The sequence below is a fragment of the Hemicordylus capensis genome, chromosome 1 (genome assembly GCF_027244095.1).
Source record: "Hemicordylus capensis ecotype Gifberg chromosome 1, rHemCap1.1.pri, whole genome shotgun sequence".
NCBI classification, from domain to species: Eukaryota; Metazoa; Chordata; class Lepidosauria; order Squamata; family Cordylidae; genus Hemicordylus; species Hemicordylus capensis.
In genome coordinates this window covers 109,870,542-109,884,619 of record NC_069657.1, presented here as the reverse complement: position 1 = coordinate 109,884,619, position 14,078 = coordinate 109,870,542, and the positions used below count along the sequence as shown (strand labels likewise).

The following is a 14,078-nucleotide window of genomic DNA, read 5'->3' as shown; positions in this document are numbered from 1 at the left end:
TTTATTCTTTGAGATGATTCAGTGACACAACTTAGTAGCATTATTCCAGTGGTATGATGGATAGTGCCCCTTCCATGTATTTACTTTATTTAAAATATTTATATCCCGCCCCTCCAGTACACTACTGCTCAGGATGGCTCACAACAATAAAATAGATACAATGTAAAAAATAAAATAAAATTAACCATATTAAGTAAACAAGTTAAAAGTCTGGCTAAAAACCACAATCAGTATTAAGTTTCAAATTAAAAATTATTTTAAAAGCTAAAAATTGAAACTAAAGAACTTACCAGATATAACCAAAGATAGAGAATTAAAAAGCCTCTTTAAAAAGATGTGTGTTTAGTTTTTTTAAAACACTGAGGGAGGGAGCATGGCAAAGCTCTTCAGGGAGGGCGTTCCAAAGCTGAGGGGCCAAGACCGAAAATGCCACACGTAGTATTTCTTCACCTGAATCCATATTAATAATCCGGATGGATTTGGTTTACATCAAATTAATTAAACATGTCATTTAAATTATTAGTCAGGAAAACTGGCCGAAGCCAATCCCTCAGAAGTTGGCACCTCATCACTGACTGCCTCTCTTTTAAATGCTACCCCACAGGTGTTGCTTCTCTCACAATGGGCAGTACTGCTCCAACTGGGCTCTGCTGCTCTCGTGAGAGAGGCGAGAGTTGGCCGTGCTCCAGCTGACACACTGCCTTAATGTGGAGCCAGCAATGCCTTGTTGCGGTGTTTCTTGGCGTTAGTCTCCAGCTGATGTCATCAGACTGGGATAATGGCCAATGTGTGAGGGTATATGCTTGTCCAATCTACAGAATGGGGCTAGTTGCTCCACCCGCTCCCTGACAATATTACTAACTACAAACAAGAAAACATGTGTTTGTAATTTTGAATTCTTGATATCCTACATCAGTGTCCTTTGCAGATTACATTGTCATCATATCTATGTACAATCACCATTCTTTAATCTGATATCTTCCTGCATATAGTTAATTTTATAATCATTGAAAGCATTGATATTAACCCTGTTATACAGTTGGACATGTTTATTTTGCTTCCATTAGCTTACCAGCTGACGTGTCCTGCAGAGTAAAGTTTCACACAGTGGTCCCCCAGATGCCGCTGGAAGCCTACATGCCCTCTCTCCTACTGTTACTCCCTGCAACTGGTACAGAGGCATCCTGCCTTTGAGGCTGGAGGTGACCTATAGGCCTCCGACTAGTAGCCATTGATAGACTTCTCCTCCATGAAGTTATCCACACCCCATTTAAAGCCATCCAGATTGTTGGCTGTCACCACATCTTGTGGCAGAAAATTCCACAAGTTGATTATGCATTGTGTGAAAAAGTACCTCCGTTTGTTGGTCCTAAATTTCCTGGCAATCAATTTCATGGGATGACCCCTGGTTCTAGTGTTATGTGAAAGTGAGACAAATTTCTCTCTATCCCTTTCTCCACACCATGCATGATTTTATAGACCTCTATCATATTTCCCCCCAGTTGTCTTTTTTCTGAACTAAATAGCCCCAGGTGTTGCAGCCTTGCCTCATAAGAAAGGTGCTCTAGGCCCCTGATCATCTTGGTTGCCCTCTTCTGCACCTTGTGCATTAAACGGTACTGCTATGGCAGCGGGCCAGCATGGAGACCAAATCTTGTTAGCATGGTGCCAGTGATGGGATAGAAAGAGCTTCCACAGATCAGGGGCTTCTCAGTGAGAGAACACAGACTGCTGTTGTCATGAGAGCCTGAACCTAAAAACAGCCTGACACACTTAGCTTCATTCCCCCAGAGATCTGGGGAAAGACACTTTAGTAAACTGTACAGAGGTGAAGAAGTGGACCACAGATGACCTTGGCATGAGGACCTTCCTGCTTGGCCACTGGTGGTGCCTGCTGAGGTCATGGATCTTCTCTCCTGACTAAGATACCTGGTGACTAATCAAGTACAACTCAGCATGGTGGGCTCCCATCCTGGTCTCACTGTTTACATACATTAACAAGCACAGGTACATCCCTAGAGACTAGGGATGTGCACAAACTGGTTTGGTGTTCTATTCCTAGAATGTCGAATCAGTTCAGAAACCCCACATTTAAACTGGTTCGAACACAGGGGTCGCTGGCATGGGGAGGATGCCCTTACCTCCCCTGCTGCACTTTCTCCTCTGGCGCTGCTTCAAAAGCCGCTGGTGTGGGGTGGCTGTTTACCCTCTTGCCACCCTGTCAACGTCAAACTGGAAGTGGCGTGTGCGCATGTGTGAGCATGATACATGCATGCCACTTCTGGTTCCATGCACACCCCTACTAGGGCTAGCAGTCAGTGTTTCCATCTTCAAAAAAGGTAGGAAGGATGACCTAGCAAATTTATAGATCCATCAGCCTGCTCAGCACAGTCAGTAAGCTCTATGCCAGACATCTATACTGGAAATTAATGGACTGGCTGGAACCAAGAAAACCTCCTAGCGGTGGAGCAGGCCAGATTCAGGCAGGGATGATCCATCATTGACCAGTGTCTTGTATTAGAGCATTTAATTTATTTATCATATTTTTATACTGCCTGATACGTACATCTCTAGGTGGCATGCACAATTTAAAATAATATTTAAAAATCAGCACAGATTACAACACTATTAAAATAACATAAAAACAGTAACATAAAACAATTATTAAAGCACATTATTATTAAAATTAATTTTAATTATTTAATTAAGCCTGTGAGAACAGGTGAATCTTGAAGATCTTCCTGAAAACAAACATAGAAAGAGATGCTCTTATTTCAGCAGGGAGCATATTCCAAAGCCCTGGGGCAGCCACAGAGAAAGCCCGGTCCCGTATGGCCAAAAGCGAGCTGGTGGCAACTGTAACCGGACCTCTACAGAAGATTGTAACAGTTGGCAGGGTTCATGACAAAGGATGCGCTCCCTTAAATACCCTGGACCCAAGCCATTACGGGCTTTAAAGGTAGGAACCAGCACTTTGTATTTCACCCAGAAACATATTACCATCTCCAAGCAGGCATTTAGAGAAGATATGCCATTTCTTGATGAGATTGACATGGAGAAATAGATCTGGCTGTCATCAGCATATTGATAACACCCTGCACCAAACCTCCTGATAATCTCTTCCAGCCAGGCGCGTAACAATGATAGGGCAAGGGGAGACAGTTGTCTGGGGGCCCCACTGCCTGGAGGGGCACCCCAGGGGCACCTCACATGACTCCCCATTGCCCCCTGCCCAGCCCCAAGGCCCCTCAGCCACTTGCCCTCTTCGCGGTCTCTCTTGCTTGTTCTCCTGGCCGGCAATGGAAGCAGCAGACAAGCTGCAAAGAGCTCCTTTTCTCCCGCCTCTCAGCTGATCGGCGGGTGGGCGGGGCTTCCACGGAGGTCTGGTGTAGGCCGCAGTGAAGCCTGAACTCGAGTAGGGCCCAAGCCAGCCAGGAAGGAGGAGGCAGCCAGAGTGTTCTCTGCAGCAGAAGACCCCCTGCTGCACTGCTTAACCCAGACCAGCATTTGCCAGGTAGAGTGTGAACTCCTTTTTGTGGTTACCTTTCCCGCCCCCCCCCCCATATATAGGGATCTGCTTGCCATAGGGCTTGGATATGGGGGGGGGGGAGGGACCGAGAAGTCTCTGAATATTTATTTTGAAACAGCTTGGAAAATTTGCTGACTTAAAAAAAACTATCTAAAAAGTCCTATAAGTGGCTTGTTTCATGGCAGAAAATTGCAAAAACTTCTGGAACAGCATCTTATTAATTTTATTTATTCATTCATTCATTTATAAATGCACTTATGTTCAAGTTGTTTTGCAGCCCAGAAGGTCTGAGTGAGAACTGTGAAGCATGTCTTGTGCTTTTATTTTATTTTTCTTGTGTGTGAACTGCTCCCCAATAACTTGCAGGGACTTCAGGGTAAATCTGGCCAACATGTGAATGCAGCACCTCCATTCCAGAGGAGATGTGTCTTAAAGGGCTTTAAAAGCCTCCTGTGAAAAACCTCCTGGAATCAAACTTGACTGAATTTGTTCAGAATTCTGAGAAAACAAACATAGGTTCACCCTGCATGGTTGAAAGTCTCCTTTGCTAATCTGCAGCGAGGGGCCCATTTTAATAATTCATCTTTCTAGTGTGTTCTAGGCATTAAAAGTAATACAAATGTATAGTACTCAATGTATATCACTATATATTGTGACGTGTGTGTGTGTATTCAGTGAAATGTATTTGCAGGTAGCATACTTATTTTGGAATATCAGACTTAAATCCTTGGGGGCCTGGGGTGTGCGGAGGCCCTGGACTTTGGGGGGGCCCATTTTAAAATCTTGTCTCTGGGCCCACTCCAACCTTGCTACGCCCCTGCTTCCAGCAGTTTCATGTAGATGTTAAAAAGCACTGGAGACAGTATAGAGTCTTGTGGAACTCCACAGTTCAGTTCTTGCTTTGCAGAACAGCAGTCTTCAAGCAACACCATCTGGAATCTACCAGAGAGGTAGCAACGGAATGGAACCACAGTACAACAGTGCCACCCAATCCCACCTCCCTCAGGCAGTCCAGAAGGATACCATAGTCAATGGTATTGCAAGCTGCAGAGAGATCCAAAAGGATCAGCAGAGTCACACTCCCTCTGTCGATAGTCAGTTGGAGATCATCCATCAGGCCAACCATGGCAGTCTCAACCCCATAGCCCACATGGAAGCCAGTTTGATATGGGTCTAGGTAATCTGCTTCATCCAAAGCTGCCTGGAGCTGAGAGGCCACCACCCCCTCAATCACCTTGCCCAACCATGGAAGGTTAGAAACATGTCTGTAATTAGCTAACTCTGAGGGATCCAATGCGAGTTTCTTCAAAAGTGGTCTAATAATAGTCTCCTTAAGACAAGGAGGCATCCTGCCCTCCCTCAGAGAAGCATTTATAATATTTACCAGACCCTCTCTGAAAAATAATTGAAAAATACTCCACTCACACTACAGTATCCTTGTATGCAGCCTTCATAGATCTCAAGTCTGCATTTGATTCCATCTCTTGAGCCAAGCTGTGGGGAAAACTGGAAGCCTCTTCTATTGACTGATGCCTGGTATTTCTCATTTACATCCTTCACCATGGCACATCATTGAAAGTCAGATGCAACCCCCAAGGCCACTTATCCAGCGCTTTTCCAACCAAGGAGCTATGTCAAACAAGGCAGCATAATTGCCCCACTCCTCTTTAACTTCTACATAAATGCCATGGTGGGCCACCTAAATAACTTGGGCTTTCACCCCCCCTACACTGGCAGAGAAACACATCTCCATTCTGCTCTATGTAGACAAAGCAGCGATTCTCTCAAGGACCCCCACTGAGGCTCGAAAGATCTTTGAGAGCCCTTGCTCAATACTGTAAGAGGACCAACTGGAAATAAATTACTACAAAACCAAGATCATGGTTTTTGCCAAGAGACCAAAGACACACACTTGGCAAATAAATGGGAACACAATCGAGCCGGTCTCATGCTTCAAATACCTGGAGGTGGTCTTCCATGCTTCTGGTTCCAGGAAGGCTTATGGCAGCTATGTTGTCCAAAAGGTTCAGAGGAGCACTGCCACCATCCTAAAATTATTCCAAACAGGAGGCTACTACTTGCCTGCAGTCCTTAAACTACTTGAAGCTAAATTGCTGGTGCAACTCCTCTATGGTTCTCAGCTGGGCCCCTTTTCCAACTTCACCTCTCTGGAGCTCAACCAGTCCAAATTTCTAAAAGCATAATCCAAATACCCCACAGTGTCTCTAACACTGATCTTCAACTGGTGAAGGCAGGCCGGGTGACAGTGGAGTCCAGAGTATGGCTGACCATACTCAACTATTGGCTAAGACTATCGTTCTTCCCAATGGACCTAGCCCCCTTTAACATTGGAGGATGGCCATCAAACCATATGGAAGTGAATCTTGTTGACTGAAACTACCATCACTTGGGCACTCCCCTCCCCACCTACTTTCCTTGGGTTATGAGCAGGCCAGAACATTCCTTAAACAGTGCATAATAGATACAGAGCACCAAACCGATTTGGGTGTGGCCCCAAACTTCCCTATCACCAAAGATCTAATATGCATATAGTAACACCTGCTTCATATCTTATGCTGCTTGAAGCCCCTAACCACGGAAGGGCCTTCACCCTGGCTTGCTGCAGTGCCCTCCCTTTGGCCGTTCTAGACCCAAGATATAGGAAGATCCCCTTCCCAAAATGTCTGTACCCCTGCAACACCAGGCAAGTTGAAACCACCAGAAACATCTCCCTTCATTGCTTATTTTACAAAGACATCCACAACACCCTTATTCTCCCATCACTTATTAGGTAGCCAGGCTGAACAGGCCAGTTCTGTGTCTCCCTACTACTCTCTGGCTGTAACGCCCTCATAACACATAATGTTGCCAAGTTCTTCATGGCAGTGTGCAAAATTTGTCGGGATCTGACCTCCAGCAAGAGCTAATCAGATCCAGCACCACTTATATCTGTGCTGTTGCCTCTTACATATTTAGTCCTATAGCTTTCATTGTCACAACCTATCTCTTTTGCTGTTTAGATAGCACAGAACATCTTATATCATATTTTATCTTTATTATAGTTTGTTGTTATTGCTTGCTTTTATAGCTTTTTGTAGCTTCTCATAAAGTCTAGTGATTTTTACTAATAAACTCTAGTTTTACAGCAATTTTATGATTATATATTTTACTTTTATTGTAGTTATAGCCTTAATTTTATAGATTTTATGTCACCACCTCTTAACTCTATAGTTAGTATTTCCACAGATTCCAAACATAGACTCTACTTCTTTTTTAAATTTAATTTTTAATTTTGTAAAAAAAAGTTATTTCATAGCTTATGTTCTTTTTACCTTATGCTCGTCAAAGTCCAAAGTAAAGATATTGATTAATTGATAAAAGGGTTGTTCCTCTATAATTTACTGTTCCCAATTTAATGTTGGGAACTAACTTACATTAGTTCGGAACCACCTGCGTTACCAGCTACCAAATAAGGAAAATAGGATGACTTCCTCATGAAAGAACAAAGAGTTATAATTTATAAATAAATTATTCTGCTATGTCCATGCATTGATTTCCCAGTGACTACATGGAATAAAAGTGGAACATACTAAGGTACTGTGAGTGTTGCTGTTTTTCAGGAGGAGGGAGGCACGTGCTCTTTTGCCCCAACACTTATACCCAATAGTGCTTGCTATGATTATTGTATAATTTCTGATTTAAAATGGGGGTGGGGGTGGTGTATAATATGCAGTTGAAAAGCTAACCCATGGGACTCTAAGAGCTATTTTTTTTCTTAGGTAATTTTTACTCATTTTACACTTCCTATTCTGCATTTTTCCATGATGGTCCCACAAATAATTTCAATACATTGTGGGTCTCTTCTTGTCATTTTGAATCCTGTGGGATCCAAATTGCTCAAAAACTGTGAAAGTTGAAGCCCCAAACTCAGACACTGATTGGATAAAAAGTTCAATGTTAAGGTTGTTCCTTCAAATGAGTCTTGACAAAGGACTATAAGAAATTTTGCAGATAACTTTTAACTCAATGACTTGGGTGTGTGTGGTTATTGCTGTCCAAAAAGAGAAGAAAAGAGAGAGATTAAGTGATCCGCAGGAGGTTTTTATGAAATGACACAATAATGGGCTTAGTCTTGCAGCCTTTTAATACATTGTACCATAACACCAGTCTTTCCTTGCTCATAGGCATGCAGTCACTGCATGAGCCACTCAAGTGAAAAAAGCTAACTTTCTATGCTTCATTATAGACAATCACAGATATACCTTTGTAGCGAAGACTTTGTCTCCTGGAGGGCCAGACTCCAATGCACAAACTTCTTTTTTTTGTTGAGCCTCTTCTAACCACTTGTCCTGAGTTCAAATCTATCTGTGCCCCCACAGAAAGCAATGCAACTTCTCCAGGGCATGGACAATAGTATAACACTAGGTGGCCAGATTTGGCTTTAAAAAAGCCAAATTCTGGCTTACGGCCCATTTGACCCCCAAGTATACCCCTTAGGTATAACACCCCTTTTCTGAAACCAACCAATGGGTCTTCCTCTCTGACAGTTTCTTGCTCAGGAACACAATGGGATGAGGGACATGGTCCGGGTGCAGTTGTGGTCACTGCCCCTCTCAGACACATCTGTGGTCAGTATGAATGTTTTTTCAAAGTCTGGTGCTTGGAGGATGGGGCCCTTACTGAGGGCTGCCTTTAGCTCCTCAAAAGCAGTCTGACACTCCTGAGACCACACCACCACATTGGGTTCATTTTTCTTGGTCAGGTCAGTGAGTGGGGTGGCGAAGCTGCTGTAGTTTGGGCCAACCTCCGATAATACCCTGCCAACCCCAAAATGGTTACCCAATTAAGGCCAATTTCACAATTTTTGGCCTTAATGGTAAGCCCAGCCTCCTGGATACGCTGGAATACCACCTCCAAGTGTTTCAGATGCTGCCTCCCAGTATCAGAGTATATTGCCACATCATCCAGATAAGCAGTGGCAAACTGACTCAAGCCCCTAAGTAGCTCATTGACCAGCCTCTGGAAGGTAGCTGGTGCATTGCGAAGCTCGAATGGCAATGCATTAAAATCATACAGACCTTGATGGGTAATGAATGCTGTCTTTTCTTTGTCCTGTTCTGCCACAGGCACCTGCCAGTACCCTTTTATCAGGTCCAGTGTAGTAATGTACTTGGTGCCCCCCCCCAACTGCTCCAGTAGGTCATCGATGCAAAGCATGGGGAATCTGTCTGGCTGGAGGGGCTTCTTCTTCAACTCCCTGTAATCCACACAAAACCTGATTTCCCTTACAGGCTTAGGGACCAGGACTACAGGAGAGGCCCAGGCGCTCTGGGAAGGCTTGATTGCTTCCATCGCCAGGACCTCCTCAATCCTTGCTTCTGCCAGGGGGCCGCCAAGTAGTACCTGTGACAGACCAGGCTACTCCCCCCAGTGTCTATGGAGTAGGTAACCAGTTGGGTGTGCCCTGGCTGGGCAGTAAAGACTCCTCCAAATGCTGTTCCCTCTAAGGCATGCACTCACAAGTTTTCTGATGTCCACTCAGTTAATTTTAGATCCCGCTCGGTTGAATTAGGAAGGCCCCACTCTGAATGCATGTGCGCACACAGTGCCTTGATAATACCAGCCAGAACAAAACTCTTTCTGCACAGAGATGGAAAAAAAATTAGAGGGACTACTGCCCCCAGACTTCTGGCACAACCTCCAGGCCTCCTCCTGCTGCTGAGTTAGGAGCTCAGGGTATTTCCTCTATCCCTTCCCCATTGTAAGCTCTTAGGCATGCGTCCTCAGGAACTTCCAGCCCTCCATGAGGTCGAGGGCGATGTTGAACACCAAGGCCTCCCTGGAGTGGTGGGACTTTAGCGTGTTCACATGATACACCCTGGGTCGGAGGTCAGTTTCCAGGAACTCCACAACATAGTTTACTGCACCCACCTTTTCTTTAGTATGATAGGGGCCCTCCCAGGCTGCTTGGGTTTTGTGGGTTCTGACCAGTCTGAGGACTAACACCTGTTCTCCGGGCTCAAAGACCTGCTCCCTGGCATGTTTTTCATACCAGGCCTTTTACTGTTTGGGCCTTCCACAGATTCTCCTACTCAACGCATAGGGTCTCTTTCTGTGTATTTTGGAGCTTGTCCACAAAGTCCAATATGTTTTCCCCCAGTGTATCACTTCTCCCTCCTACTGGTGCTGAACTAGTTCCAGAGGCCCTCTGACATCTCTTCCATAGATTAGCTCAAAGGGAGAATATCCTAGGCTCAGATGTGACATAGCTCTGTAGGCAAACAGTAGCTGTGGGAGCACCAAGTCCCAGTCATTGGAATGTTCATTAATAGTTTCCAGATCATGGTCCCCAAAGTCCCTTGGAATTTTTCCACTAAGCCATTTGTCTGGTGATGATAAGGCACAGAAGTGAGATGTTCCACCCCATGAGTGGTCCATAATTTTTCCATCACCCCAGATAGAAAATGGGTGCCTTCATCCATCAGGATCTCCAGAGGCCAGCTGACCCTGGCAAAGATGTCTATCAGTGCCTGATATACAGTCTTTGCATCTATCCAGCTTAGGGCCACTGCCTCCAGCCATCTAGTGGCATAGTCCATCGGAGTCAGTACATACTGTTTCCCCCTAGGGGTCCTGAGTTGGATAGATCCCAGGATGTCTATTGCCACTCTCTGAAAGGGGGTGTCCAGGACAGGCAAGGGTTGTAAAGGGCCCACACCTTGTTTTGACTACTTCCCACTCCCTGACAAACATCACAGGACTTAACGTACTCTGTCACATCCAGGCCAAACCCAGTCCAGTAAAAGTTTTGCTTTACTCTTTCCTTTGTTCTCCCCACTCCCATGTATCCATTTGGGTTGTCATGCTCCAACCTTAAGATGCACAACCGGTGTTTCTTAGGCACCACAAGTTGCCTCTGTGGCTCGCACCCCGGAGCTAGCATAGGAAATTAAGCTTTTTTCACCAGTGTCACAAAGTGACCAGTTCTTTATACAATGACCATGTACAGTCTGGGCTCGAAGGTAGAAAGAAGACCAAATACACTCACATAATTCTATGGGCTTTGTTGAGTATAACAAGATTATCAGAGCAACAGAATCAATCTTATTGAGCAGAAAGTAAAACAATCAACCATAGCTACTAGTATTAGAACAGTGTTCCTAGGTATTATCTGTGTGTGGATGCCTGTCATCTCAGTAATTTCTTCTAATGAGATAGAGAAATTGGAACAGAGAAGGGGGAGGGAGTTGCTTTGGAGATGGAATGGCAGAGTGCCAAGGTTTAGTGAGGGGGAGGGAATTTAGAGGCAAAGGCTGGTTCTTGAAAGAGGCATTTTACAAGATCTTGTCATGGGACAGCAAGTGTGTGTAGCTTGGATCCGAGGCTGGAGAGCGTTGCAAACAGGGCTTCTGGCGGACTGCGGTGCTGGAGTTCACAGACAGAGTTAGCCCTTGTTTTTTGGTCTGCAGCAAGAATAACTGAGCAGTCTCTTGTCTACTGGTCCCAGACCTCTGCTAGCTCCACTGCTAGACAGCAGGCACTTGGGGTGCGCATATGAGCAAGTATTGCTTGTTAGGCTGACCCAGACTGGAGAGCTCACTTTTTAAATAGTTTGATCATTTGATTTCAGCGTAAGAGTTTTCTCAAGATATCAGCATCCTTCCTGAATCTCAAAGTGTTAATTGCTCATGACAATGTCTATTTGCCTGCCAGAGGAAGGTTGAGGAGATGAGGCCCATCTCCCACAGAGTGTCAGTCAGTGTTACCAGAAAACATTATATTCTTGTGTTCTTAAAACAATCTGCATTTCTGAGCTCTGCAGATGGGCATTTGTCCACAGACTTCTGGTGTTTGGCCTCAAAGAGTGATAAAGTCAAATGTGTTGTTTAAGAAGGGAGCAGGAAAGAGCCTAAGCTCTATGTGTGAGACAGCAATTAGATAACTTCTTCTGTAAATCTACCCAATGAAGCTATTCCCATGATCAGCGAAAATCGGGCTAGGGGAGCGTAGCCCAATTTCGGATGATCGTGGGAGCCACCGGGCTTGCAGCCGAGCCCGTTTGCCTCCCGGCAGTTAACCCACCTAAGTACCCCTCCCATTAAACAAGGTTTGTGGAGCGAGCGCTCCGCAAACCCAGTTTTTCTGATCGTGAGTAGCCGCAGCGTGGCTCCACGCCATGGCTACTCATGAGTAGACCCCCAGAGGGGAGGTGAAAAGCCACCTCCCTGCTCCGGGGGTCTCTCCAGTATGCCCTGCACATTCGTGCAGGGCATACTGGAGCTTCCGGGGGCCACACAACCCCCGAACTCCCCCCCCCCGGCTCTGTCATGGAGCCGGCAATCATGTGGGCGGCTGATCTGGCCACCTAGGTCTCCCACCCTGCTCGTGTGTGGGGAGAGCGAGCTTAGCCTGCTCTCCATGCTTAACTCCCCAAACTGGGTCTCACTGATCGTGAGACCCGGCTCAGTGTGTAATTCTAAAAACATTCCAATGTAGCAGCAAGAAGATATATGCCTAAGACTAGTCAATGCATCTGATTAAAATATTGCAGGTTTATCAACATTGCAGATATCTTTTCAGAGGAAAAACAAGATTATCTCCTGTCTTCCCCAAGGCAATTCACCAGATAACAAAGCACTAACAATTCGGCTTGTTTCTTACAGCAATGGCCAGGTTACACAGAGCTCTGCTATCCTGTTAGAGGAAATGTATGATTAACTTCTAGCTTTCCCAAAAGCCTTTACTTGAGAGCAAAGTCCAAATAATTTGGCTTGTCTCATAGGAGTTGGTCATTTAATGCAGGCATCAATTGATTTCTTAATAAAGTAGAATCAGACACAGGCCTTGATTTCACATAATTTTGGATTGGTATCTCCGGGCCCAGTGTGTTAGCCAGGGTGGCCACAACACTCTTCCAGCCAGGGTGGATTTGATTTAAATCAAACTGATTTAAATCACAATTTAAATCACGATTTAAATCACTAGCAGGGTGGATAAAAATAAAAAAAATCCGATTTAAATCAAAAAAATCCGATTTTTTTATTTAAATCCGATTTTTTTTATTTAAATCCGATTTTTTTATTTAAATCGGATTTTTTTTATTTTTATCCACCCTGCTAGTGATTTAAATCAGTTTGATTTAAATCAAATCCACCCTGCTTCCAGCATCTCCATCGGGTCCACTTCCTACTCTGCAGCATCTCCCTCCTGGTCACTTGCCTGCTGCAGGTGCGCTGGGATGGGGGCATCAGTCTCTGTTCCTGGGTGTAGCTGGACTTCTCCCTCACTGAACCTCCCAGTACTCAGGCTGGAATCTGGTATCTCCCTGCTGACAGTGCAGTCTGCATGTGTACCTCCCCTCTGACAAGATGGTGCAGGCTGGGACCAGGTACTTTTGGTCAACCTCTCCTGCTCCACCATCACTGGATCCTTCTCTCCTGGATGGACAGACTCCCAAACATGGTCAGCTAAATCTTCCCCAATCAACATGGCTTAGGGGCAATTCTCCATCACTGCAAACTCCCAGTTTCTTTCCCAGCTGGCCCACCGGACAGGAAGCTTCACCAGAGGCATTTCTGCTTGACCTTTGGCAAAGGTCACTCACAGCTGATATGCCTGGGTAAGCTGCTGGACCTTGAAAAGTGAGGGCTGTATGGCTGATATCATAGCGCCCGTGTCACTCCATGCTGTGACTTGACCCATACACACTTAGTAACAGCAACAAATATTTATATACCGCTTTCAACAAAAGTTTTCAAAACAGTTTACCTAGGGAAATAATAAATAAACTAGCTGGGCCAGGCACAGAGCATCTGTGCCTCCGGCCAGCCCACCCACCTGCTGCCATCATTTTCTTTCCCCCCCCCAGCCACTTTCTGACTGCACCCCCCCCCCCGCCGCTTTTTGGCCAGCTGACCTGCTTCTCCCTCCCCCCACCGCTTTTAGACTGACAGGCCAGCTGGCCTGTTTCTCCCCTCCCCCTGCTGCCACTTTTAGGCTGGTGGGACAGCCAGCCCACTACTTCTTCCTCCTGCCCACTTCTCCATCCCCCCACCTGCTTCCAGGCTGGTCGGCAGGCCAGCCAGACAGCTTCTTCTCCCCCACCCCCGCTACTTTCTTGCCGGCTGCTGCCACAACTGCCATTTTCTTCACTCCCGCCCTTACCCGTGGCTATCCATCAGTTCTCCAAACCTTTGCAAGAGCTGCCACGCATGGGATTAGCCATGGGTACATCTTAGAGAGTTAAATATAAAGATAAGATAGCTCCATGTCCCCCAAGGACTCACAATCTAAAAAGAAGCATAAGATAGACGCCAGCAACAGTCACTAGAAGTACTGTGCTGGGGGTGGAGAGGGCTAGTTACTCTTCCCCTGCTAAATAAAGAGAGTCACCAGGCTAAAAAGGTGCCTCTTTGTCCAGTTAGCAGGGGCTAACTGTTCACAGTCTAGCCTCTTGGGTGGAATAGTCTCCACATCAAAACAAACCTTTCTTTGCTGCCCCCTTTGACCTCCTAGTGGTAACTAGGTTCACCTGAGCCTTAGCCCTGTG

At 45.6% G+C, this 14,078-nt stretch overlaps 1 protein-coding gene across 18 annotated transcripts in view; it reads left to right on the top strand.

Moving 5' to 3' along the window:
• DCDC1 (doublecortin domain containing 1) overlaps nt 1-14,078 on the top strand; it is a 474,105-nt gene that overhangs the window by 21,152 nt on the left and 438,875 nt on the right. The window contains exon 2 of one of the 18 annotated variants that reach the window (XM_053283047.1): nt 2,779-2,959. The exons of 13 other annotated variants lie outside the window; for them this stretch is intronic. In XM_053283047.1, the coding sequence (XP_053139022.1) occupies nt 2,912-2,959 (48 nt within the window). In that variant the 5' untranslated portion in view covers nt 2,779-2,911. Of the gene's footprint in view, nt 1-2,778; nt 2,960-3,383; nt 3,515-14,078 lie in introns of those variants that run through there. 4 more of the 18 variants (XM_053283048.1, XM_053283040.1, XM_053283049.1 and 1 more) reach the window with 4 other exon arrangements.